Source organism: Grampus griseus, assembly GCF_964374135.1.
Source record: "Grampus griseus genome assembly, chromosome: 17".
Lineage (NCBI taxonomy): Eukaryota > Metazoa > Chordata > Mammalia > Artiodactyla > Delphinidae > Grampus > Grampus griseus.
Window position 1 is genome coordinate 67,879,928 of NC_139011.1, and position 24,390 is coordinate 67,904,317.

The 24,390-nt window shown below is 36.9% G+C and overlaps 1 protein-coding gene across 4 annotated transcripts in view; it reads right to left on the reverse strand.

The window, feature by feature from the left end:
• The window catches only part of LOC309835441 (uncharacterized protein C8orf34), a gene marked incomplete at both ends in the record, with an annotated part of 331,465 nt that overhangs the window by 250,054 nt on the left and 57,021 nt on the right, over positions 1–24,390 (reverse strand). For 3 of the 4 annotated variants that reach the window (XM_082674892.1, XM_082674891.1, XM_082674893.1), the window contains one exon: positions 11,333–11,461. The exons of the other annotated variant lie outside the window; for it this stretch is intronic. In XM_082674892.1, coding sequence (XP_082531018.1) covers positions 11,333–11,461 — 129 coding nt within the window. The remainder of the gene's footprint in view (positions 1–11,332; positions 11,462–24,390) is intronic. 4 annotated transcript variants of the gene reach the window in all.

A 24,390-nucleotide genomic window follows, 5' to 3' on the forward strand; every position in this document is an offset into this window, starting at 1 on the left:
AGAAAATCTGAAAGTAGTCTCAAGAAAATGAACCTGAGTAAAGATCCCCTCTCTGCTTAGGTACGGAGTGTCTGTGGAGGACACTTTACCAGTTGCTCTATCATCTCAGTCCACTAAACTAGTAAATTAATCACACACAAAGCAGAAAAAATACTATGCCCTACTTCATCTCAACAAATGGCATCATTCTTCCCGTTGTAGATAAAACCAGAAACACAGGTGTATTCAAGATGAATTTTTCATAACAGTATTCTATAAAATTCTTCTTTGGTAAAAACTGTTGGTAATTAAGAATTCTTACGTGTCACTACACTAAAACAGAGTCCGGCCATGACTTTGGGGGCTCGGGGTGACCTAAGCTTAACAATTATTCAGGAACCTGCTGTATTATGAAGGTACCTGCTTCAACAATTCAGGGAGAGAACGCTTCATGAAGGTAGCATTGCAGCGGGGCAGCATCACTACTGACTGAGTGTGGGGAAGAACTCTGAGATATTCTAATGAGTCTACGGTAGGGAGGACCTGTGAGACAGACAGATCCCACAGCTTTCTGAGCAATGATAAACATGTCTAGAGGTCTAGCATATCACACACTTATGAATATTTGGGTTTAAAAAATATACGAAATTATTCAGGCTCACCTGGAATAACTCAGATTTCAAGATAATGTAGGAATTTTATACAGTACCAAATGGTTTATGTCATTATCAGTCCAGTTTATAGAAGCCAAATATATATTTCAAATGCTTATATTTACATTGATACAATTATTACAAAAATGTTCCTTTCCAGTATGATTTCAAGATTAGAACTGAATATATTGTTTAAAAATAAATGTTTAAAAGACTTAATCTATTTTAAAAGACAGAAAGGGAGAGTAGATACATAAAACAAAATTTTCTTTCTCATCCAAAATCATAAAAATTAGATATCTGGAATTAAATAACCCATTACCCAATTGTCTGAGATTTCTGAAACTCCCTTGATTATTTTTAACTTTCTGCATTAATGCCCTTGGCCCTGCAAAAAGAGTTTCCTCACTCCGTTTTTAGAAAGTTATCAGTTGGTCTTTAAATTTCTTTTACACCTCAGACTTATGAATCCATTATTCATAAAGATAGCAGCAATACTTCACCTATCTAGAGTGTAGCCAAGAACTTGCAGGTAAGTAAGTCAAAAGGCCTTAACGACCCTGAATGGTCAAAATGCATGTCACACAGAACTTGCACCTCACTTGTGAGCTAGCTCCGTACATCCTCTGTTCACTGTCCATTTTAGCAAGTATCAGAGCTGTTTTGCAGGGCCAAGAAATTTTACCAATGGAAAATTAAGATGAAGACAAAGGTTGCTATGAAGACATATTAAAGTATAAGAAGTGATGAGTCCCAGAATAAAGCTCAAACTAACTAAATGGGGAACTTGGTTTGGGGAAGAAATGCCTCTAATCGTTCTAAATGTCTGGTCTTACACATTTTTTCAGACACCTATTATCGTATTTTTTTAACATTTAAATATTTTGATGATTTTTACCTAAGAATTCATCTAAATAAATACTATACATTGTATAATTCTTTAGGCTCTCTATTATCCATGTCAAATTGCCTAGGATATTATTCACTTTTTATATTTCGATTTTAATCAAAGCTTAACCTGACTAAAAGCCATTGAAAGAATATTAAAGACACGCTTCTTTACAGAAGCAGGAAGCTCTAATGAGAACCATTCATACTGAGTAGCCAGGATAGTTCTCCCAGTGCCAAGCAGAACATTCACAGCTATTCCCTGAGATGAGATTCACAACTTTTAGGCACTTCATTAACTCTCAAAATCCATCATATTTTAAGGTATAGTTTTAAATTTTATAGAAACTGAGGGGCAGTGGGGAACAGAATATGCGAGAGAAAATACAGTGGGTTGCCACAATATGTTGTAAGGAAAGAAGGCCCAGGATTTGATTATGGGACTCTTGATGCATACTGGATCACATGGTCTTCCTAAAAGCCCAAGTGAGATCTTACAGGAGACACTGTCCTTTCAGAGTAGCCAGAGAGGCTTGGCTTAGGGCAGCAACCGTGTCCCAGATAGAAGTGGGCTTCTTGGAAATGAACAGGGGGAAGTGAGTTCCTTCAGAAACTAAGCTTCTCTTCTAGATAAAGAGGCAAGGGCTCCCACAGGCATATCGGAGGTTGGTTCCTGATTCTGCTGTACTGCAAACCTATCTGGATACTTTCATTTGTGTCCTTCAACTTATGGGCCTTTCCATTTATTCCAACCCTCAGAGAGGTCTCAGTGGTATCAGGAATTTCTTCCAAAACAGTTCTCACATTCCAAGCTGCGCTAGATCAAGTAAACAGGGGCCACCTGCTCCACCAAGCTTTCCATTTTCCCAGGCATCAGGTTAGTCCTAGAGTTAGAATCAGGTGGCAGCTAAGACAAATGAAAGTAGCAAATTTTCACGATTCTTTACAGCTTAGTCAATGTAATTCATTTCATGAGAGTAGATCAGAAAATTCATATGGTATAAACTGGAAGTAGCTATTTTCCAAAGTCTGACTCCCTATTGGAAAAAATCCCAATGATATCAGAATTGTAAAGACAGATTACCCTGATTCTGCCTTTTGCAAAAAGCCTATTTGATTTCATTTGGTCAAACCGATACATATTTGTCACAGAACAAAATAAAAAATACAATAAAGGGAAAAGGAAAACAAGTCTCCACTCATAAATAAGGATAACAGTTTCTTGTGAATTCTTCCAAAGAATTTTTTGAGCATATAAAGGCATACATACGAATGCGGTATGCCTCTATATGCATATATAAAACAAAATTAAAGGCAAACATACTATTTTGTTATCTGCTTTTTGTATAAAACTCTATTTTTATATTAGTAACTATTTTCTACAGTATCATTTTCAATGACTATAAAGTATACCATTGTGTGAATGTACCATGATTTCTTTATCCATTTTTCTTTCTCTAATAAAAGATACTTAATTTCCAGCTTTTCCTATTATTGCAGGAAACAATGCAAGCACAGCTTGGTGACGGCTGCACACACGATGAATGTGTTTGCGATCTTTTTTTTTTTACCAAGTTATGTGCCACTTCGGACAGCTAGATTTTCTGAAATATTTTCTCTCCCTGATTTTTTGAAAGCATTCTACCTTGGTTTTCAACCTACCTGTCCGAAAATTCCTTTTCAGTGTCAACTAGATCACTTTTCTACCTGTATCTCAAATGCTGATGGTATGTGTTTGGGGGAGGGCTCTTTTTCCCTATATGCTAAAGATTCCTGTACCTATATCCCTAATCAAATTTATTCTCCAAATAGCAATTTACACACACGTGCACGCGCGCACACACACACACACACACACACACTTGACTGCTGGGAACAGAGGAGGGCTATCCACACCATCTGGATGTATCAAAGGTGTTCGAAACAACATTCCTCCTCCACCCTCAAACCCTCTTGAATTCCTATCTGAGGCAGAGGCAGCACCCAGTCACCTTGATTATAAACAAAACCAAAAAAATAAAACAATCTAAGCACATCGTTCTCTCTTTATCCTCACACCTCTTTCATATCAGTGAGTCTTAACCATATAATCTTCTACACTTCTTAAACCAGTGGTCCCCAATCTTTTTGCACCAGGGACTGGTCGCATGGAAGAATTTGTCCACGGATGCGGGGGGAGGGCGGGGATGGTCCAGGAGGTGATGCGAGTGACGAGGAGCGGGTGATGAGGTTTTGCTTGCTTGCCCACCGCTCACCTCCTGCCGTGCGGCCTGGCTGCTAACACGCAGCTGACCAGTACCAATACCTGTCTTAAACCATTCCCTCTTTTCTATCCCACAGCTACCGCTCTATTTCAGGCTCTCTTCATCTGGTTTTCGCCCTGAGACATGAACCATATCAATTCCATCTTCCACGTGGCACCAGAGTGATCGTTCGGAAACACAGGATCATCTTCACCCCCGACTCCCCTGCCACCTAGACTTCCACCTTCGTTGACTTTATTACTCACTTCACCCTTAACGCATCAACAATACAAAATTTTCTTCTTTCTCTGAAATTTTTCTGTGAATTTTCTTCCTTCTTTTTACACACGAGCTTTTCTGTCAGGAACCTCCCACTTCATGACACATCTTCACTCTCCTTTTACCTTAGCTTTACCTTTTTATCCTTACAGACTCCACTCAGATATACTCTTCACCACGTTGGCCCTAAACCTCCTTGTTGAAGGCTCCCACACGTCTCCTTACATGGCTTTGAAATTCTGCTTTTCACAACTCTCTCTCCTACTAAAAGGTAAACTTGAGGTCTGCATGCAATGAACAAACAATCACCACATCATCTGCTTCCATTTTCACTCACAGGCTATTATTCCCTAACTCCTCAGGCTGTTTGTCAGAAGAGACTTTTGGGGGACGTTCACGATTGCTGAACTAAAAAAGTCCTCTGTTATTTTTTTCCTGGCTGAGTCCAGATGGCTATTATCAGTCACAGAGCATAAATATCTGTCCTCTGTTCTCCCAACAGCTGGGCTTTTTTCCTTGGAAAAGCTCCAGCCAGTGTTTCACATGAACTACAATCTGTAGACCAATGTCTAAATGGGCTAAAGATACTCATCCTATCATAGCCTTCCTTCGCAGAAAACTGCCAAAGGCAGCAAAGGCCTTAGGCTCAGAAAAGCCTTGGGCTCCCACCTGCTTACCTATCTGTTTAATTTAATAGACAGCCCACAGTTAAAGCCAAAGGTCTCAGCAAACAAATCAAATATATCAAAACCAAAACCTATGTGATATGACATCAAAGGCCCACACTTAGAGAAGCAGAAGGTAGATGTGCAGTGAAGAAAGAGTAAGGGACGGGTCACGGAGAAGATGGACCAGGAAGAAACGGAAGCAGAGGTGGCACTCGCCCAGCGAATTGGGACTGAATTATGCACTGATCACTGTGCTGCATGCTGGGGAGTCCAGGTGCCCCTGGACTCCCCGCAGCTCAGAGAGCTGTGAAAGCAGATCACAGCATTTCAGCGTGTACAGAGCAAAGTACGGAAGCACAGAAAGAGGGGTACCAGATCCATTCCACAGGAAGACAGCAGCACTAAACCATCAAGTGGCATCTGAGCTGAGGCTAAAGAGAGGAGCAGAAATGAGCTTGGGGCAAGTGGGGGTGTGATTTCAGCGTAAGCAAATACATGAAATGCAGAAACATCAGTGAGTGTGAAAAACTTCCCTGCTACCGGTGCACAAGTGGCCTGATGATGAGTCATGAGAGATGATACTGGACACATGACTAAGGGTCAGAGCATGGAGCACCTTCTATGAGGTTTTAAGGAGCCCTTGAACGTCTGCAACAAGTGGTGCCAAGTCTTCACTCTAGATCCATCCCACTGATTGCAGTGAGGGCTGTTTGGAGATACAGAGAAACAAGAGTGTGGACGGGAATGGTTATTCATGCTTCAAACTATTTCCGTATTTCTCCTGGGCTCACAAGCTAGACTACATTCCCCAGCCTCCCTTGCAGTCAGTTGTAGAAGGTGGGTGATGTAATGTGAGCACTTCCACCTCTAGGCATGAGAAACCACCTCCATAATCCTCTATTGTCTCCTTCTGCTTTCAGGACCCTTGGATCAGGTGCTAAAGATAGGAGAATAACAGGATAGAACTGTCTGCAACCCTGCAACACTACATGGAGTGACTAAATACTTACACTGTATTAAGCCACAGAGATTTTGGCCATAAGACTCCCCTAACTTAGGGCCATGGTAATCCCTCCAGCCACAAGCTCAGTATGAGCAGGGACTGCACCTGTTTTTTCTGTCACGGGGCAGGAATGACATGAAACAAAATGGAACATGTTAAATGGATAAACCAATGGTCTGGTCAGTGGTGCTGAGTGTGAATTAGAGGGTGCTAATGTGGCAGAGAAGAAAATCATACCCAAGATAGAGGGAAAATATCAAGACTTGGAAATTAATTATTAACAGTTAGGGAGAAAGACGAGTCTAGAAGGGCTCCAGGCTGGCTGAACCAGTAACTGATGAGACAACGCATGAAGAAGAAAGGTCACAGTAAAGAAGGAGGTATGATCTACTTAGATATACTGAATTTAGCACGGCAGTGGGATATCCACCATCTTGTATAAAAGCATACACAGTCTGGATGAGAAATACACTTATCGGAGTTAGTTGTGTAGGGGTGATAATTAAATCTCTGAGGGAGGATAAGGCTGGACACAGAGAGCATTTGAAAGAACAGAGGCAGAGAATGAACTGTGGGAACAGCATTCATAGCGGCAGGAAAGAAAGAGAAGCGTCAGAATGAAACCTACAAGATATGATGTGGAGAGATCCAGAAACGATCAAATGAGGGCCAAGTCCCAGAAACTCAGAGATCGGAGAGTTTGAAGGCAGACAAAGTAATCAACGGTGTTAAAACTACCAGAGCAATTCTGTAAGGTGAGGAAGAGTGTTCATTCAGTTTGACAACTTGGATTCAATTGGTGACCACAGCGAGAAAGGTCTGAGTAGAATGATGGCTGCAGTTATGTAACCGCACTGAGGAGTGAGGGCAAGATGAGCAGGTGGAGACCATGCGTGTTAACTGTTCTTTTTGAAACTCTGGATGAAAGAGGAAGAAGGAATTCTGTTGTACCTCTGTGTGAGGTAACTCAACCTCAAGAGAACGGCCTTTTTTTTTTTTTTCTCGCGGTACACGGGCCTCTCCCTGTTGCGGCCTCTCCCGTTGCGGAGCACAGGCTCCGGACGTGCAGGCTCAGCGGCCATGGCTCACGGGCCCAGCCGCTCCGCGGCATGTGGGATCTTTTCGGACCGGGGCACGAACCCGTGTCCCCTGCATCGGCAGGCGGACTCTCAACCACTGTGCCACCAGGGAAGCCCTGAGAAGGGCTTTTGTGTGTGTCTGTTTTAACATTAGGTAGAGCTCTGGTGTTCAATGTGGGAGCCGCATGTGGCTAATGAACATCTGAAACATGGCTCATCCATGCTGAGGTGTGCTGTAGAATAAAATTCACACCAGATTTTTGAAGCCTCGGTATGAAAGGAGAAGAACATAAAATACCTCAATAATAATTTTTACATGGAATACAAATTAAACTGAAAATAATTTAGACACACTGGGTTAATATTTTATTAAAATTAATTTTAAATTCTTTTTCCTTTTTTGAAATGTGCCTGTTTGAACATATAAAAGCACACACGTGGCTCATATTACATTTCTGTTGGGCAGCACTCAGCTGAAGCATGTTACAGGCTGTTAGGGATAAACAGTAATAACGCTAATAATATCTGTGGCGGGCAGAATTCTAGGACGACTCCCAAGACACATACCTGTGCAGTCCTTTCCCTTTGAGTCTGCATGGTGGGACCACTGAAGATGAAAGGGTATCACTCTCTTGATTTGGTTACTAAACAGCTGACTAAGTCAACCAGAAGGAAGATGATCCTGGTGGCCCTGACCTAATGAGATGAGCCCTTTAAAAGAAGGCAAACCTTCAGAGAGATGCGCCCCAGTGGCTTCAAAGAAGAAACAGTGCACTGTTGTTTCGAGAGGAGGAGGCCACGAGGCAAGGACCTGAGGATGGTCTCAGAACAGCCCCTGGCCAACAGCCAGTGAGTAAACAGGGATCGTAGTGCTGCAAGAGCAAGCACTGAATTTGACCAACGACAAGAATGAGCTTAGAAGACCCCAAGCCCAGGTGAGATCACAGCCCCAACCGGTACCTTAATTTCAGCCTGCCCAGACCCTGAGCAGAGGACGCAGCTAACCCGCACCCGCACTGCTGAGGCACAGAAATCGTAAGATAATAAATCTGTACTCTTTAAAGCTGCTAAGTTTGTGGTAATTTGTTACACAATAATAGAAACTGAATATTATATCCAACATTTAATTAGCAATTATTTCATACCAGGTACCATACCAAGCACTTTAGATACAGCATCTCATGTGACAGTCACAAAACCTTTAGAAATAGTACCATGATTACTGCAATTTTACAGTAAAGGTGACACAAACACAGAGAGGTTAAGAAAGATTCCCAAGGTCACAAAACTAATAACTGGCATTATTCCAAGCCACTGAAGTTATTCTAACACGTATACCTTGAGGAGAGAATCACAGCATGAGGAGCGTCACAGTTCATGACTGACTTTATTAAGATAAAGCGTTACATCGAGAGGTTTGCAAAAAGCCAGAAAGACAGCATGGTACAGTCTGCATAAGCTGACAGCTGTAGAGATGAGATAATTCTACCATTCTGAGGGATATAAACGATTTTTTGCTGTCAATCCCAACTAAATAACAAATACTTTAAAAGCATGTAACATCTTTCAGAAAGTAAAACTAAGGTAAAGCAAAGACCAACCTTGCCAGAGAGAATTCTATCAGAGACTGTATGAAAATTAGGAGATCACTAAAAACTTTCAACCTTTCCTGTGACACAGGAGAAAAAGGTCCACAATAACAAGACAATGAACATTCCTTTTGACTATAACTGGAGAAAAGACTCCATTCCCTAAGTCTTCCTAGTAAATAAAACAATGGTTAATAAAGTTATCATTAGATTAGAGAAAGAGTTACCAAGCCACAGCCATCGTAAGAGTCAAACAAGATCAAACAAGAAGGAACAGCATCCTCCTTCAGGAAGATGGAAGAACAGCTTGAGATTAAATAGCTCAATTCTGGGCAGTGAGATCAGTACATAAACATCACCATCTCAGGTGAACTGATAACTGAGTAGTTAGATACATGCTGGGCCTAAGACAAGACGTTAATATTAAATCTCAGCGAAAGTCACAGAAACTCAAGTCATCCAAGAAAGTAGCATCTTGTTCTAAAAGAGACTCGAAAAACATATACAGAGAAATGAGCGACCCCTCCCTGTGTGACCAACTGCTCCCTTATGCCACATAAACACCACCACTACTGCCACACAAAAAAGAGCCCCCTTAAAACGATCAGTGAAGCCGAAAACAACTCTCCGTCATACACATCACATACACAGACGCTGAATGTTACACTGTATCCTGGCCAAGCTACGGACTCACCCAACAACTTCTCCGGCCCTGACTCTGTCCCAAGAGTAATGTCCCAAACCTGCGTCTCCTCTACTCTCCTGATCAACCGCTACCCCAGCCGTTTTATTTCTCCAGACTTTCCTGCCTGCGTTAAATGAAGCCCTGTCATAGCCCCCACTCGCTTCTGCTCAGACGACTCAGTTGCGAGCCCCCACCTAAGGCTAGGTTTTCCTGGGACAGACCGCAGCGTGAACCTTGACACGTCTGCTACAGATCTGGGCAAGTGCGTCAAACTCCTTTATTTAAAAGTTTTAGTTAGTGGTCAAATGCTTTCTTACAAATTAACAATGATACAACAAGTATTTAAAAGGTAGTTGTCATGTTTTAAAGGACAAAAATTGACTAATACTATAAGTGAAGATGTGTAATAATTGGGCTTTTTCTTCAATCTTTTCTTAAACTCAACGTTTATAGATAAATTGAGAGTCTATAAAGAGCCACAGACTCTGACCAAAGGGGTAAGACATACATACATATGCACACATAAAGCCTTTGACATACATACATATACACACATAAAGCCTTTGACATGTTAATAGGTAAGGTTCTTTTCATGAACGCAATAATTAGCTGAAAACTCACTTTATCATTATTTGCTCCAACAGTAATCTAGACCAAAGCAGGATTTGCTCGTACCCCAACCAAAGAGTTTCTACTAATGGCAAAATTACGAGACCCTATCGTAAGTCAAGCTAACTTCTGAGACAGGTTCACTGCACAAAAGTCTAATAAAAAAGGCTCTAGTAAATTATAAATTAAGAAGTATGAAAAAATGAAATCTCTCTCTATATATAAAATTGTAATACAATAAAATATAGTATATAAATATATAATTACAGTATAATACAATATATAAACACACACACACACACACATATATACATATATATATAAACTTCTCCCAAAATATATACCAAGGGAAATTTCTAACTTTAAAAAATATCATGGGGGCTTCCCTGGTGGCTCAGTGGTTGAGAATCTGCCTGCCAATGCAGGGGACACGGGTTTGAGGCCTGGTCTAGGAAGATCCCACATGCCGCGGAGCAACTGGGCCCGTGAGCCACAATTACTGAGCCTGCGCGTCTGGAGCCAGTGCTCTGCAACAAGAGAGGCCATGATAGTGAGAGGCCCACGCACCGCGATGAAGAGTGGCCCCCGCTTTGCCACAACTAGAGAAAACCCTCGCACAGAAACGAAGACCCAACACAACCATAAATTAATTAATTAATTAACTAAAAAAAAAGTATCATGAAACTAGTAACACAACACTATTTTACAAAACATACTGATCCTCAAATATAATCTACTACAATTTGCTAGTGTTCTATTTTCCATTTAAGAATCTTTAATATTCCATAATACCAGAAGAAAATTTTAGTGAGGCTATAGCATTAATACGCATCTAAAGGTGCCTAATTTTTAAAACTAAGAGCTACTTAGAACCAGAGAAAGATAGAAATACCTTGAACTCACTACTAAAACCATAAAGTACATATGTATTTCTACATACACAATGCATTTATCAAATCAAAATATTTGTTTGTCTACTCTCACAACAATAACGTTTAAAAGTTTTTACTTGAAACGTATCATTTCAAACCTTCTCACCTATCAGAAGAGGGACACAGAATCATGTCTTCCTGATCTGGAGATGAGAGGACCAAGGCTCATACAAGTTTAATGATTTACATAATGTTATTCACCTCACAGGTGGCAGAGCAAAACTTCCGACCCAGGCCCTAGGATTACAGATCATTGCTTTTACAAAAAGGTATGTTGCTAGGTTCTGAGAGGATTCGAAGAAGAATCTGGCCCAGTCACTATCCTTAAGAAGTTTAGAGACATCAGAAAGTCATGGAAGAACAGGTACATGCATTAACTGGGATGACACAAAACAACAGGGTTCAAAAGAGAAGAATGAGTAAGGTATCATTAGGTGTCCAGCTCACCTGGGTAATGCACAAAGACACTGTAGAGAGACTGGAATCAAATAGCCATTGTGGGGAAGGGGTCTATAGCCCCTCCTACTCTATATAAACTAGTCTTCCCACGAATCCCTGTAACATGCAAGATCAGTCCTCATTTCCCATCTCACGCTCTTAGAACTCCTCAATCCCTCATGGAGTTATAATGAGGATGTTGGAAATATGTTACTGGTAATAGTAATGAATGTTTCTACTTTAATATTGGTTAGGAATTCCAATTATAATGAAGTAAATAAACTTACTTCGAGAGAGATTCTCAAGGGCTTTTCCCAGTTTCTTGCTCTCTTGAAGGATGTGGTTCAATTCATCAAAATCACGGCTTTCTGGTTTAGTCCTCCAGTTCCACTTAGGATGATCTACTGACCTTGGCACTATGTTTAAAAAAAATGATTACTTCATAAGCATGCTACATAATGATAAAAACTTACTATTCATCATTACGTGAAAGACTGTATCAAGATCAGTGTACAGAACAAAAATGTTTGGAAATGGTTTTCTTGTGAGCAAACAGAGGGGAAGTTATGAAGCTGGGTTTTAAGACATGTTTTAACTGAACAAGTAAGGAAGTGTGACAGTGTTTATAGAACAAAGAAAATGCAGGTGCTGATGTAAAACTAATAATTTATATAAATCATGGAAAAACACAAGCAAAGTATATTTTCTATTATGTTTTAGCAGCTTAAAAAATAATTGCTACCTTCTTCATGAGCAATTAGTTAAATGTTTTTAAGACATTCTTGCTGTCTTCTGATAAAACAAAGAAGACTGAATACTTCTATTTACCTTCACTTTGCCTCAAATTCCCACTAAAATTACATTATGGTATTTTTCTTTTATCAAAGAATTGGTTGAATAAAGAGAGAAGACATCATTAGGCAAGAAATAGCTACACAATTGTTTTTGGAAGATGCAAAATGAATTGAGTGGTAACTGGATTTAGCAAGGTAGAGAATACTGAAGCCTAGTCCCTGAAGAGAGAGATGCCCCAAAAAAGTGGACATTTCATACCATTTAAACATGAAAGCATCAATCAAGGAGGGTCAATGCCAAAATAATAAGGATATAAAAACATAATTGCCTTTCAGATTGGACAGATCCATAAAATGTCCACAGCATAATGTAAGGCATATCATCACAACATTTTACAACAGTGGTAATAAAGAGAACATCTTTAAAAGCTTTCAGGGACATAAATAGCAAATCAAATTGTCATCCGACTTCTCAATAGCAATGCTTGGCCCCAGAAGACACAGGAGAAATTCCTTCAAAATTCCAACTGAAGATCACTTCTAACTTTGAATTTTATATCCAGTGAAAGAATCAATCAAGATACTTGTAAGGACTCAGAACTATATCTGGCAAGCGCTCTTTTACAGAAAGCCCCTAATGGAGGTGCTCCACCAAAATAAATAAGTAAACCCCAAACTGGAAAGACCTGAGATTCAGGAAACAGATAATCCTCCATAAGAAAAAGGAAAAGGTAAGTCTTGGGATGACAGTAAAGGATGGTCTCAGCAGAGAGCTGAGAAAAAGTCTGGAAACTAAGGAGTAAAGACTGGAGCAAGAGGACAAAGGACTACAGGAGAGAAGTCTCTAAAACCTCTTAAATGAAATAAAGTATAAAATATAAACTAAGACAGAAGACCACGATGTATTTAAGCATATTGAGAGTGTTTAATATATACTTTAAGGCAGAGTTTGGTGAAGCATTAGTGATGGGTACAGAGAAAGCAAAGCAAACAGAAAAACAAGCCAATTATTAATTCTGGAAACAAATTAACAGTTGGCTATTTTATGGCTCTACTGTGAAAAAGGCTAATTAACATAATCATGAAAAAATCAATGCAAAGTATACATTAACCAACATCTGAAATAGTTGCCTGCCTGTACTATGAGAATGTGATGGGCCCTGGGTGTAAAGCACAATGTCTTAGAAGGAAGTCAAGAGATAATGCCTCAAATTTAAAAACGGAAAGAGAACTATATAAGTATCTTGCATATTTACATATGTAGATCTGTGTACCAAAGGAAACATCTAAGAGTTAAAAGTGGCTCCACATTAAAAGCAGAACAGGAGAAAAAGAAGGACACCATTGCCTTGTGGTACTAATTTGCTTTTTAAACCATATATATTTTTGTTTTGATAAAAATAAAATAATTTTTTAAAGTTTATATGGTAAGGCTATAAGAAAGACAGTCTCAACTTACTGAAATTTTTTTTCTGCTACCTTTTTAAAAGTAATTCAGAAATATTTATTATAATAAAACATATAGTGATCCTCTGACTCAGCAATCTTATTCTGTCTGGTAAATTATCATAAATAAATGAAAACACTCATACTTATGTATATATGTACAAGGTTGTTTATTTTATCGGAAAGTGCACGATATTTGTTTATTTCACCAAAAAGTTTGTGGTGGCAAAACTCTGGAAATAATGTAACTGTACTTCAACAGGGGAATAAATAAATTATAGCATATTCACACTACGGTACAGGCATGCACTTACGGAAAAGTATAACATAGACCTGAATTTATTTGCATGGAGATATGTCCGTAATACATTTAAAAATAATAGAAACAAGTTGCTTAAGAATGTGTACTGTACAGTTTAAAGCCAATTTTATAAAGCAATTCAACTCACACATCTTATGTTAGTTTATACAAAGAAAAGGATGTAAAAGGATGCAAACTATTTCCGAGGGAGTAGACTTTGAGAGGGCTAAAGGGAGAGAGACTGTCTTTCCACGTCTCTATTCTTTTCATTGTCAAAATAAGTAAACATTACTTCTATAATTTAAATAAATCTAAACTAAAAACATGCAGCTGCTTCCTCCATGTTTCTTTGTTTAAGGAACTCTGGGAAGGAAATGTCAGCTAACATCAACACACCAGTGTTCAAGTGTGGACAGTGGAAGTAGTGATTGTGATCAATGGTTTTAGAAAACACTTCCAGGCATATTGCTATTATGCCACAGGTCATTACCCAGGAGTTCCCGGGGGGACAAGCCCAGGCACAGGGAAGAGATCAGAAGAGGAGACAGAGAAAACTGTATTTGAACCAGATCCTTCAAAACATTTACTGGCACTTTTGTTAACCTTTTTTGAATAATTTCTCTAATCTGCATCATTACATTATCTAATTTTCCTGGAAATTACCATATCTTATTAAGATCTCATCAATTAAAAAAAAGAAGAACATAGGTTTTAAAAAAAATCAGTTCCAATCAACCTCCCCAGATAATCATGTGACATGCCCCGCTGCCCACCCTAGCAGCCTTTGCAGAACTCCACCTGAATGTATCCACGTGGGCAAACCCAGGTGAGACCAGCAGAACTGCCCAGCCCATTCACTGAACCATGAGAAATTATAAATTGTTGTTTTAACCTACTGAGTTTAGGGGAGGTCATATGCAGCACTACAGAGAAATGAAACGACACCCAAGCTCTTTTCCTCAGCAACTTTTGAGAGAAACTAAGACAAATTTTTTTTTATATTTTTGTAGCTTGTGACAATTTGCTACACATGTGATACCCAATTTATCATAGGATCCAAATCTAGGACAAGGAAGGCCACAGTATAATCATGGTCTAATCAACTACACTGGATAATTTCAAAAGATGTTTCAGTAAATAATGGAAGGTGATTTGGGAAGTCATCAGCCCAGTATACAGTCTCCAGATGAGAATCTCTAAAGGTTTCTGATGGATTAAAAACCTTGAGGGACTTCCCTGGTGGTCCAGTGGGTAAGACTCTACGCTCCCAGTGCAGGGGGCTTGGGCTCGATCCCGGGGCGAGGAACTAGATCCCACACGCATGCCACAACTAAGAAGTTTGCATGCCGCAGCGAAGATCCTGCATGCCACAACTAAGACCCAGCACAGCCAAAATAAATATAAATAAATAAATATTAAACAAAACAAAAAACCTTGCTTAGGTCATACTTAGTATTAAAATTCAGGGCTACAGTTTAAATACATTTTCTAAAAAATATCCTCAGGAGATATGGAAAACAGCAGAACAATATAAACAACATAATATGACCCATAAGAGGTGAAAGAATCTGAGATTAGGTACAACCCATAACATCACTGAGACAAAACTCACCCCCAAAGCAGGAGCCCATCCACAGCACCGTGTAGATGGGCATGCTCCATTCATTCATAAAGAGGTCACTACTTCACAAAACAGCCGATTGTATATTGAACAGGGCCTATTTTGAACAATTCTTTATTATATTAATCAAATGCTGACTCACTGATACCTCCACCAATAATTTCCATCTGTGGGTTAAATAATAAATTTACCATTTCCTCCAAATAACTTTTGAGGTACTATCTATCTATTTCTTTGGAACCAAAATAATTTCAATTATTTAGATCTTTCAACTCTGTTTTCTAAAATTTAATAAATGCTAATGTTCTTTCCTGAAAGTTTCTCCCATTCTTTCATTTAAATATGCCGGGAGGTTCCCCAGTACTACAGATATACCTAAAATTGATAACAGTGAATGCAGTACTTCATGTCTCCTGCCTTCTGCATTTCCATATTATGACTTTTCAGACATTGTTTTTCCATCTTCATTCTCTCGTATCTATGTAACTTGTGTTTTCTATACACATGCATGGTCTTTTCATCTCTTTCCTAAAATTTTAGCAAATATACAGCTACTCCTCTTTGTATATGCTGTTCTAAATGTGCATAAATAAAATTACCGAGGACTGGTTTTACCTTTCGGTTTTAACTGAAGCTAACGTACTTACCTCAATTTTCTCATCTGGATCACAAATCTGAAATAGCTCTAAAAGAATCCGTGCACACTATCAAGCACAAGGGACTGACAGACAAATGTTCTGCTGGTTCTTTCTGCCAAGACCCTACTCATCATCCTCAACCACTCCACCAGAACCACCACTCCACCAGATAAATGGTAGAAACGCTTGAACCACAAAGGAAAAAAACTTCATCGAACCCTATGTGTCATTATTTTTCCTCTATGACAAATCAAAATTGAAAATTAAAAACATAATATTATCTTGCAGACCTTTGTACCTATACCAGTTTGCACGGTGTAAGGTGCTTTTTTGTTATCTGAAAATGCACAGCTTCTAAACATTTGAGCACTAATTAATCCTTAAATTCTCATTTACTCATTTATTCTCTCATTGGTATATAACACAAAGCACTGTCCTAGGTTCTGGGAGTAAACCAGTGGGAATAAATGTAACAAAATTCCCTGCCCTCATGGGGATGACATTCTACAGGAGCTCACAATCTATTGGATAGGCTAACAGGTTATTTTGTTCTTCACTGGCCTAATTAATATATAGTATCTATTTTTAAGTAAGCTTTAGCAATAGAGATGTTTTTAATGAATGTTAATGATATTTACCCCATATGAAAGTTAATGACTTAACATTATTGTCTTTTTTTCCTTTTGAGAACAATCACTTAGAAAACTTTGTATACATATTATATAAATGTTTCTGCCAGACAATAATTCAGTTAAGAAAATATCCTTTTATTCTAAAAGTCCTTTTATTTAGTTTTGTTTTAAAATAAGAAATTGATGTAAAACTTTATCAAATACCATTCAAGTATTATTTGAGATGTCATATGACTTTTCTTACTTTATCAATTTGTATAATGTACCAACATACACCTAATGGTAGTCCCAAAATGGAGAAGAAAGAATATTTGAAGAAATAATGATTGAAAGACATTCCATGAAAACAGAAACCAAAGACAGCAGGGGTGGCTATACTAGTATCAGACAAAACAGACTTTAAGACAAAACTTGTTACAAAACAAAGAATATCATATATTGATAAAAGGGTCAATCAGTCAAGAAGATTTAACAATTATTTAACATATACACACCTAACAACAGAGACCCCAAATACATGAATCAAACATTGACGTAACTGAGGTTATAGAGTTCTACAACAATAGTTGGAGACTCTTAATACTTCACTGTCAATAATGGATAGAACAACTAAACAGATCAATAAGAAAACAGAGTACTTGAACAACACTATAAACCAATTAGATCTAATAGACATATAGAGAAAAATACACAGAATAACAGCCATACATATTCTTCTTCCAAGTGCACATGGCACAATCTCTAGTATAGACCATATGTCAGGCCACAAAATAAGTCTCAATAAGTTTTAAAATATTTAAATCATAGCAGTATCTTCTCTGGCCACAATGGAATGAATTGGAAAGAAAAAGAAAAAGAAAAACCAGAAAATTCACAAACATGAGAAAATTAAACAACACACTCTTAAACAACCAATGGGTGAAAGAAGAAATCCCAAAGGAAATTAGAAAATATCTTGAGACAAATGAAAATGAAGACACAACATACCAAAATTTATAGGACACAGCAAAAGTGGTGCTCAGATGGGAATTTATAATTGTAAAGCCCACATTAAAAAGCAAGAAACATCTTATACCAATAACTGATCTTAATACCTTAAAGAAGTAGAAAAAGAAGAGCAAACTAAACTCAACCCAGCAGAAGGAAGTAAATCATAAATATTAGAACAGAGATAAGTGAAATAGAAGATACAAATGTAACAGAGAAAATCAACAAAACCAAAAATTGATTCTTAAGAAAGATTTTAAAAATTAACAAGCCTTTAGCTAGATTAAGAAAAAAGGGAAAAGACTCAAATTACTAAAATCAGAAATGTAATCAAGTCTGTAACCTACAAACTTTACAGAAATGTTTTTAAAAGGGATTATAAGAGAATATTATGAATATTTAATGCCAATAAACTGGACAACCTAGACGAAATGGAAAAATTCCTAGAAACAAACAAACTACCAAAAGCTACTCAAGAATAAACAAAAGATTTATAATAAGTAAAGACACGGAATCAATGATCAACAACCTCACAACAAACAAAGTCAAGCACAGGACAAGGTGGCTTCATTGGTCAATTCTACCAAACATTTAAAGAAGAACTGACACCAATTCTTCTCAAACACTTCCAAAAAAACAGAAAAGGAGGAAATACATCTAAACTCATTCTATAAAGCCAGCACTGCCCTGACACAAAAGACAAAGATATGAAAAGAAAACTACATACCAATATCTCTTCTGAATGCAGATGAAAAAATCCTCAACAAAATAGTAGCAAATCAAATTCAGCAGCATATTAAAAGGATTATGGAAACACGAAAGACCTGAATAGGCAAAGCAATCCTGAGGAAGAAAATGGAGCTGGAGGAATCAGGCTCCAGGACTTCAGACTATACTACAAAGCTACAGTAATCAACACAGTATGGTACTGGCACAGAAACAGAAATATAGATCAATGCAACAGGACAGAAAGCCCAGAAATAAACCCATGCACCTATGGTCAATTAATCTACAACAAAGGAGGCAAGAACATACAGTGGAGAAAGACAGTCTCTTTAATAAGTGTGCTGGGAACACTGGAAAGCTACATGTAAATGAATGAAATTAGAATATTCTATAAAACACAAATAAACTCAAAATGGATTAAAGACCTAAATGTGAGGCTGGATACTATAAAACTCTTAGAGGAAAACATAGGAAGAATACTCTTTGACATAAATCGCAGCAATATCTTTTTGGATCCACCTCCTAGAGTAATGAAAATAAAAACAAAAATAAACAAATGGGACCTAATGAAATATAAAAGCTTTTGCACAGCAAAGGAAACCATAAAGAAAACAAAAAGACAACCCACAGAATGGGAGAATATATTTGCAAACGGAGCTACCGACAAGGGATTAATCTCCAAAATATACAAACAGCTCATGCAGTTCAACATCAAAAAAACAAACAACCCAATCAAAAAATGGGAAGAAGATCTAAATAAACATTTTACCAAAGAAGACATACAGGTGGCCAAAAAGCCCATGAAAAGATGCTCAACATCACTAATTATTAGAGAAATGCAAATCAAAACTACAATGAGGTATCACCTCACGCTGGCCAGAATGGCCATCAACAAAAAGTCTACAAACAATAAATGCTGAAGAAGGTGTAGAGAAAAGGGAACTCTCCTACGCTGTTGGTGGGAATGTAAATTGGTACAACCACTATGGAGAACAGTATGGATGTTCCTTAAAAAACTAAAAATAGAGCTACCATATGATCCAGCATTCCCACTCCTGGGCATATATCCACAGAAAACCATAATTCGAAAAGATACATGTACCCCAATGTTCATAGCAGCACTATTTACAATAGCCAAGACATGGAAGCAAACTAAGTGTCCATCGACAGAGAAAAGGATAAAGAAGATGTGGTACATATATACAATGGAATATTACTCCGCCATAAAAAAGAATGGAATAATGCCATTTGCAGCAACATGGATGGACCTAGAGATGATCATACTAAATGGAGTAAGTCAGACAGAGAAAGACAAATATCATATGATATCACTTATATGTGGAATCTAAAAAGATGATACAAATGAACTATTTACAAAACAGAAACAGACTCACAGACTTGGAAAACAAACTTATGGTTACCAAAGGGGAAAGGTGGGGGGAGGGATAATTAGGAGTTTGGGATTATCATATACACACTACTATATATAAAATAGATAATCAATAAGGACCTACTGTATAGCACAGGGAACTCTACTCAATATTCTCTGATAACCTATACGGGAAAAGAATCTGAAAACGAATGGATATATGTATATATATAACTGAATCACTTTGCTGTACACCTGAAACTAACACAACACTGTAAATCAACTATACCCTATATAAAATAAAAATCAAATTTAAAAAAGTATTTATAAGCTGTTCCCATGCAATAAAAACTAAAACTAATAAGTGAACTCATTAAAAAAAAGGATTAAACATCATGACCAAGTGGGATTTATCCATGAATGCAAAAGCTATTTAACATAAGAAAATAATCGGTATAATAATTATGTTAATATAATCAATTTTAAAATGAATGATTATTTTGATTGATGGAGAAAAAGACTTTTGACAAAATTCAACATTCTGTCATAATAAAAGCTCCCAATAAACTAGGAGTAGAAGGGAATGTCTTCAATATGATAGAAGACATTTACGAAAACCTCACAGCTAATATCATGTAGATCAGTAAAATAATAAAAATTTCCCCTTAAGATGAGGAGCAAGAAAGGATGCCTGTTTTCATCACTTCTATTCAGTACTATTAAAATTTCTATCCAGACCAAGTAGGCAACAAAAAGAAATAAACAGCATTCAAATTGGAAAAGGAAAAGGAAAACTATCTCTACTTGCAGACGGCATGAACTTATATGTAGAACAGCCTAAAGAATCCACAAAGACATGGTTGCAGCTAATAACAAGCTCAGCAAAGTTGCAGGATATAAGATCAATACTTGAAAATCGGTTGTATTTCTAAACACTACCAATGAACAATTGGAAAAAGAAATTAAGAAACAATTCCATTTACAATAGCATACAAAAGAATAAAATACTTAGGTATAAACTTAACCAAGAAGGTGCTAGTCTAGTACACTGAGAAGTACAAAACACTGTTCAAAGAAATTAAAGAAAACAAATAAATGTAAAGGCATCCCATGTTCATGAATTGGAATCCTTAACAATGTTGAGATCACAATAATCCCAAAATGATCTATTAAGAGAATGTATTTCCTATTAAAATCTTGATGACCTTTTTTAGCAGAAATGGAAAAGCTGATCCTAAAAATCATATGGAATTGCAAAGGACCCTGGATAGCCTAAATAATGTTGAGAAAGAAAAACAAAGGTCAAGTACTCACACTTTCCAATTTTAAAACTCATTATAAAGCTTCTGTAATAAAAACAGTGTGGTACTTATATAAGGATAGGCATATAGAATAGTGAAATAAAACTGAGAGTCTAGAAATAAATACATTCATTGCCAACTGCTTTTCAACAAGGGTGCCAAGACCATCATTTAATGAGTAAAAACTAGTATTTTCAATAAATGACGCTGTCCAACAAATGGACAACTCAATATCCACATATAAAAGAATGAATTTAGACCCCCTACCTTACATCATAAACAGAAACTAACTCAAAATGAATCGAAGACCTAAATTTAAGAACTAAAACTATGAAATTCTTAGAAGAAAACATAGGGGTAAATCTTTATGGTCTTGGATTAGGCAAGGGTTGACACCAAAAGCACAAGAAAAAAAAAAAGAGCGAGAAATAGATAAGTTGGGCTTCATCAGAATTAATAACATGCATATCAAAGAATACTATCAAGGAAGTGAAAAGTCAATCTACAGAATGAGAGAAAATATCTGTAAATCATATATCTGATAAGGGTGTAGGATCAGAATATATAAAGAACTCTTGAAACTCAAGGAAAAAAAGAGTAACAACTTACTTTAAAAAATAAACCAAGGACCTGAATAGATATTTCTCCAAAGAAGATATACATATGGCCAAGAAGAACATGAAAGGATGCTCAACATCATTAGTTATCACAGAAATGCAAATCAAAACAACAGTGAGATACCACTTCACACCCATTTGGATGGTATAATATTTTTGTTATAAATAGAAAAAAACAAATGTTGGTGAGAATGTGAGGAAACTGAAAACCTCTTACATTGCTGGTGGGAATGTAAAATAGTACAGCCTTCATAAAAAACAACTGGCAGTTCTCCCAAAAGTTTGAACATACAACATGACCCAGCAATTCTACTTCAAGGTATATACTCAAAATAATGGATAATGAGTGTTCAAACAGTTACTTGAGCATGAATGTTTATAGCAGCACGATTCATGATAGCAAAATGTAGAAACAACCAAAATACCCTACAATAGATGGACGGATAAACAAAATGTGGTATATCTATACAATGGAATGTTATTCAGCCACAAAAAAGGAATGAAGTTCTGATACCTGCTGCAATGGGAATGAACCGTGAAAATATGAATATTATGCTGGGTAAAATAAGCCAAACACAGAAAGATTACACATTATATGATTCTATTAATATGAAATAACTAAAACAGGTAAATTCACAGAAACAGAAAGCAAGTTCCCAGGGGCTAGTGGGAGGTAGAAATGCTGAGTGACTGTTTGTTACAGAGTTTCCTTTTGTGATGATGAAATGTTTTGGAACTAGAAAGAGGTTAGGGTAGCACAGTATTTTGAATGTACTAAATGCCACTGAATTGTACATTTTAAAATGGTTAATTTTTGTTATGCTAATTTAACCTAAAAAAAAAGCATTTTAGAGTGATTTGTTATGAAGCCATGGTAACTAGAACATCTCTAAAACTTTTTTGCCTCTCCAAGGTCACAAAGTTATACTTGTATGTTTTGTTTTAGAAGTTTCATTGTTTTTGTTTCCATCTTTAAGTCTATGACCCATCTCAGATTGATTTTCAGTATGAATTAAGGTAGGGATCAACTTGTGTGTATTTTCCGTATGAATGTTCAATGTTGAAGGGATTTTTCTTTTCCTTACTGTATTGCTTAGATGTCCTTGTGGAAAATCATTTGACCGCATATGTAGGTCTATTTTTAGACTCTTTATTAAATTCAATTGATCTATTTGTCCATCCTTTCACCAAAATCACACTGTCTTGATAACTGTAGTTCTATAAGACTTGAAGTCAGGTAGGGTAAATTCTCCAAACTACTTCATGTTTTTCAAGATTGCTTTAGATAATCATGGTTCTTTCCCTTTCCAAATCAATTTAAAATAATACTGTCAATTTCTATGGGTCAAATACCTGCTAGATTTTGGATAGGGATTGTACTTATTTCAATAGGAGATTGTTATTTATTTCTGTTCCTCTTTTCTTGCCTTTGTTTTGGGAGAATAAATCAAAAAATTGGGGGCATCCTATTTTAATAAATTTATTAACTTTTTATTTATGTTTTTTTGTGCTTTTTAGTGGTGCTCTACATATTACAATATACAGCTTTAACTTACCATGGTCTATGTTCAAAAGATATTCTATTACTTCAGGAATAATTTATGTTTCAACAATACATTTCCAGTCAATAACTCTGAATCCTATAATCTTATTGCCATGTATAAATATCTCTACATATATTATTAAATATTCATGATACTTTGTTATTAATTTCCTTTAAAGAGCTAACAGTCCGATGGAACCAGAAGTTGAGAGTAGGTCACCTGAACAGAAAAAGATACCAGATGCCAGTCCACCAGTAACATTTTGTGGCTACATAGCATCCCATAAATAGCAAAGGCTCTACAAAATGAAAGACCTTACAGCATTCTACCCTCAAGGTGATGCGATCCAGGACTCAGCCCTTTAAAATAAGCCCCTAGGGTTATGGATTTATCACTGGGAGAGGGGGAGAGAGACAGACAGAAAGACATTTCCAAGGACAGAAAGGGAAATGTGAGACTGAGAACTGACTGATTTCATTTTTCATTTATTCCTTTACATTTTTTTCATTTAACACTTATTAATTGAGCCAGGAACTATACTGGACATTACTGGGAATATGGTTGTGAACAACACATTTAAATTTTAAACTTGCATATTTTTTTAAATGTTGGGACCAAATTTTATAAACCAAACTGGTGAAGCAGGATAATTTAGCTACAATCATAATTTTAAAAGAACATTTGTAGTTTGTAGTACTTCACATAATTCTCACAAGCACTTTGTGGTTGATACAATACTTTTTATGAGTACCACTATATAAATAAAGAAACTCAAGGAGTTAATTTCAGTCATTTTCACAAATGACCCAAATTCAGATTCCAGTTAGTACATAATGATTTTTCAAAATTTTCAAACAAAAATAAATATTTTCTACCTATTCCTTTTCCTGTTTAAATTAAAATCAAACATCTCACTCTGTAACAACCACAAGAAACTGATGTGTAAGAACAGCTTTCAAGCTCTCTTGTCTTCCAAGAATAACAGACTTGCTACAAGATCCTAAGCTACATGACATGTTTAGGCGTACGTGGTGGTAACAGAGCACTGGAAAAACTTAGTGGCTAGAAAGGCAGTGGGAAAGGAGGAGAGGCATTGAGAGAGAAGGGGTACTTATCATCATGGGAGAGAGTAAATATACAAGCTTCAGTAATAAATGGGTAGGGCTTCAGAGAGATCCTGGGTGAAGGATTTTTTTTTTAATTTTGTTAAATGTTTTGAACAGAAATCTTCTTTGCCTTCTCTCTAAGATATTTAATTTGCTTTTATGTCCTTTATTAAATGTAGGGTTGGTATTGCTCTGAATGTGATAAAACACTGCAACTATTCATGAGGCAAGGGACCTATTCCATGCAGTTTACATTCTTAAAA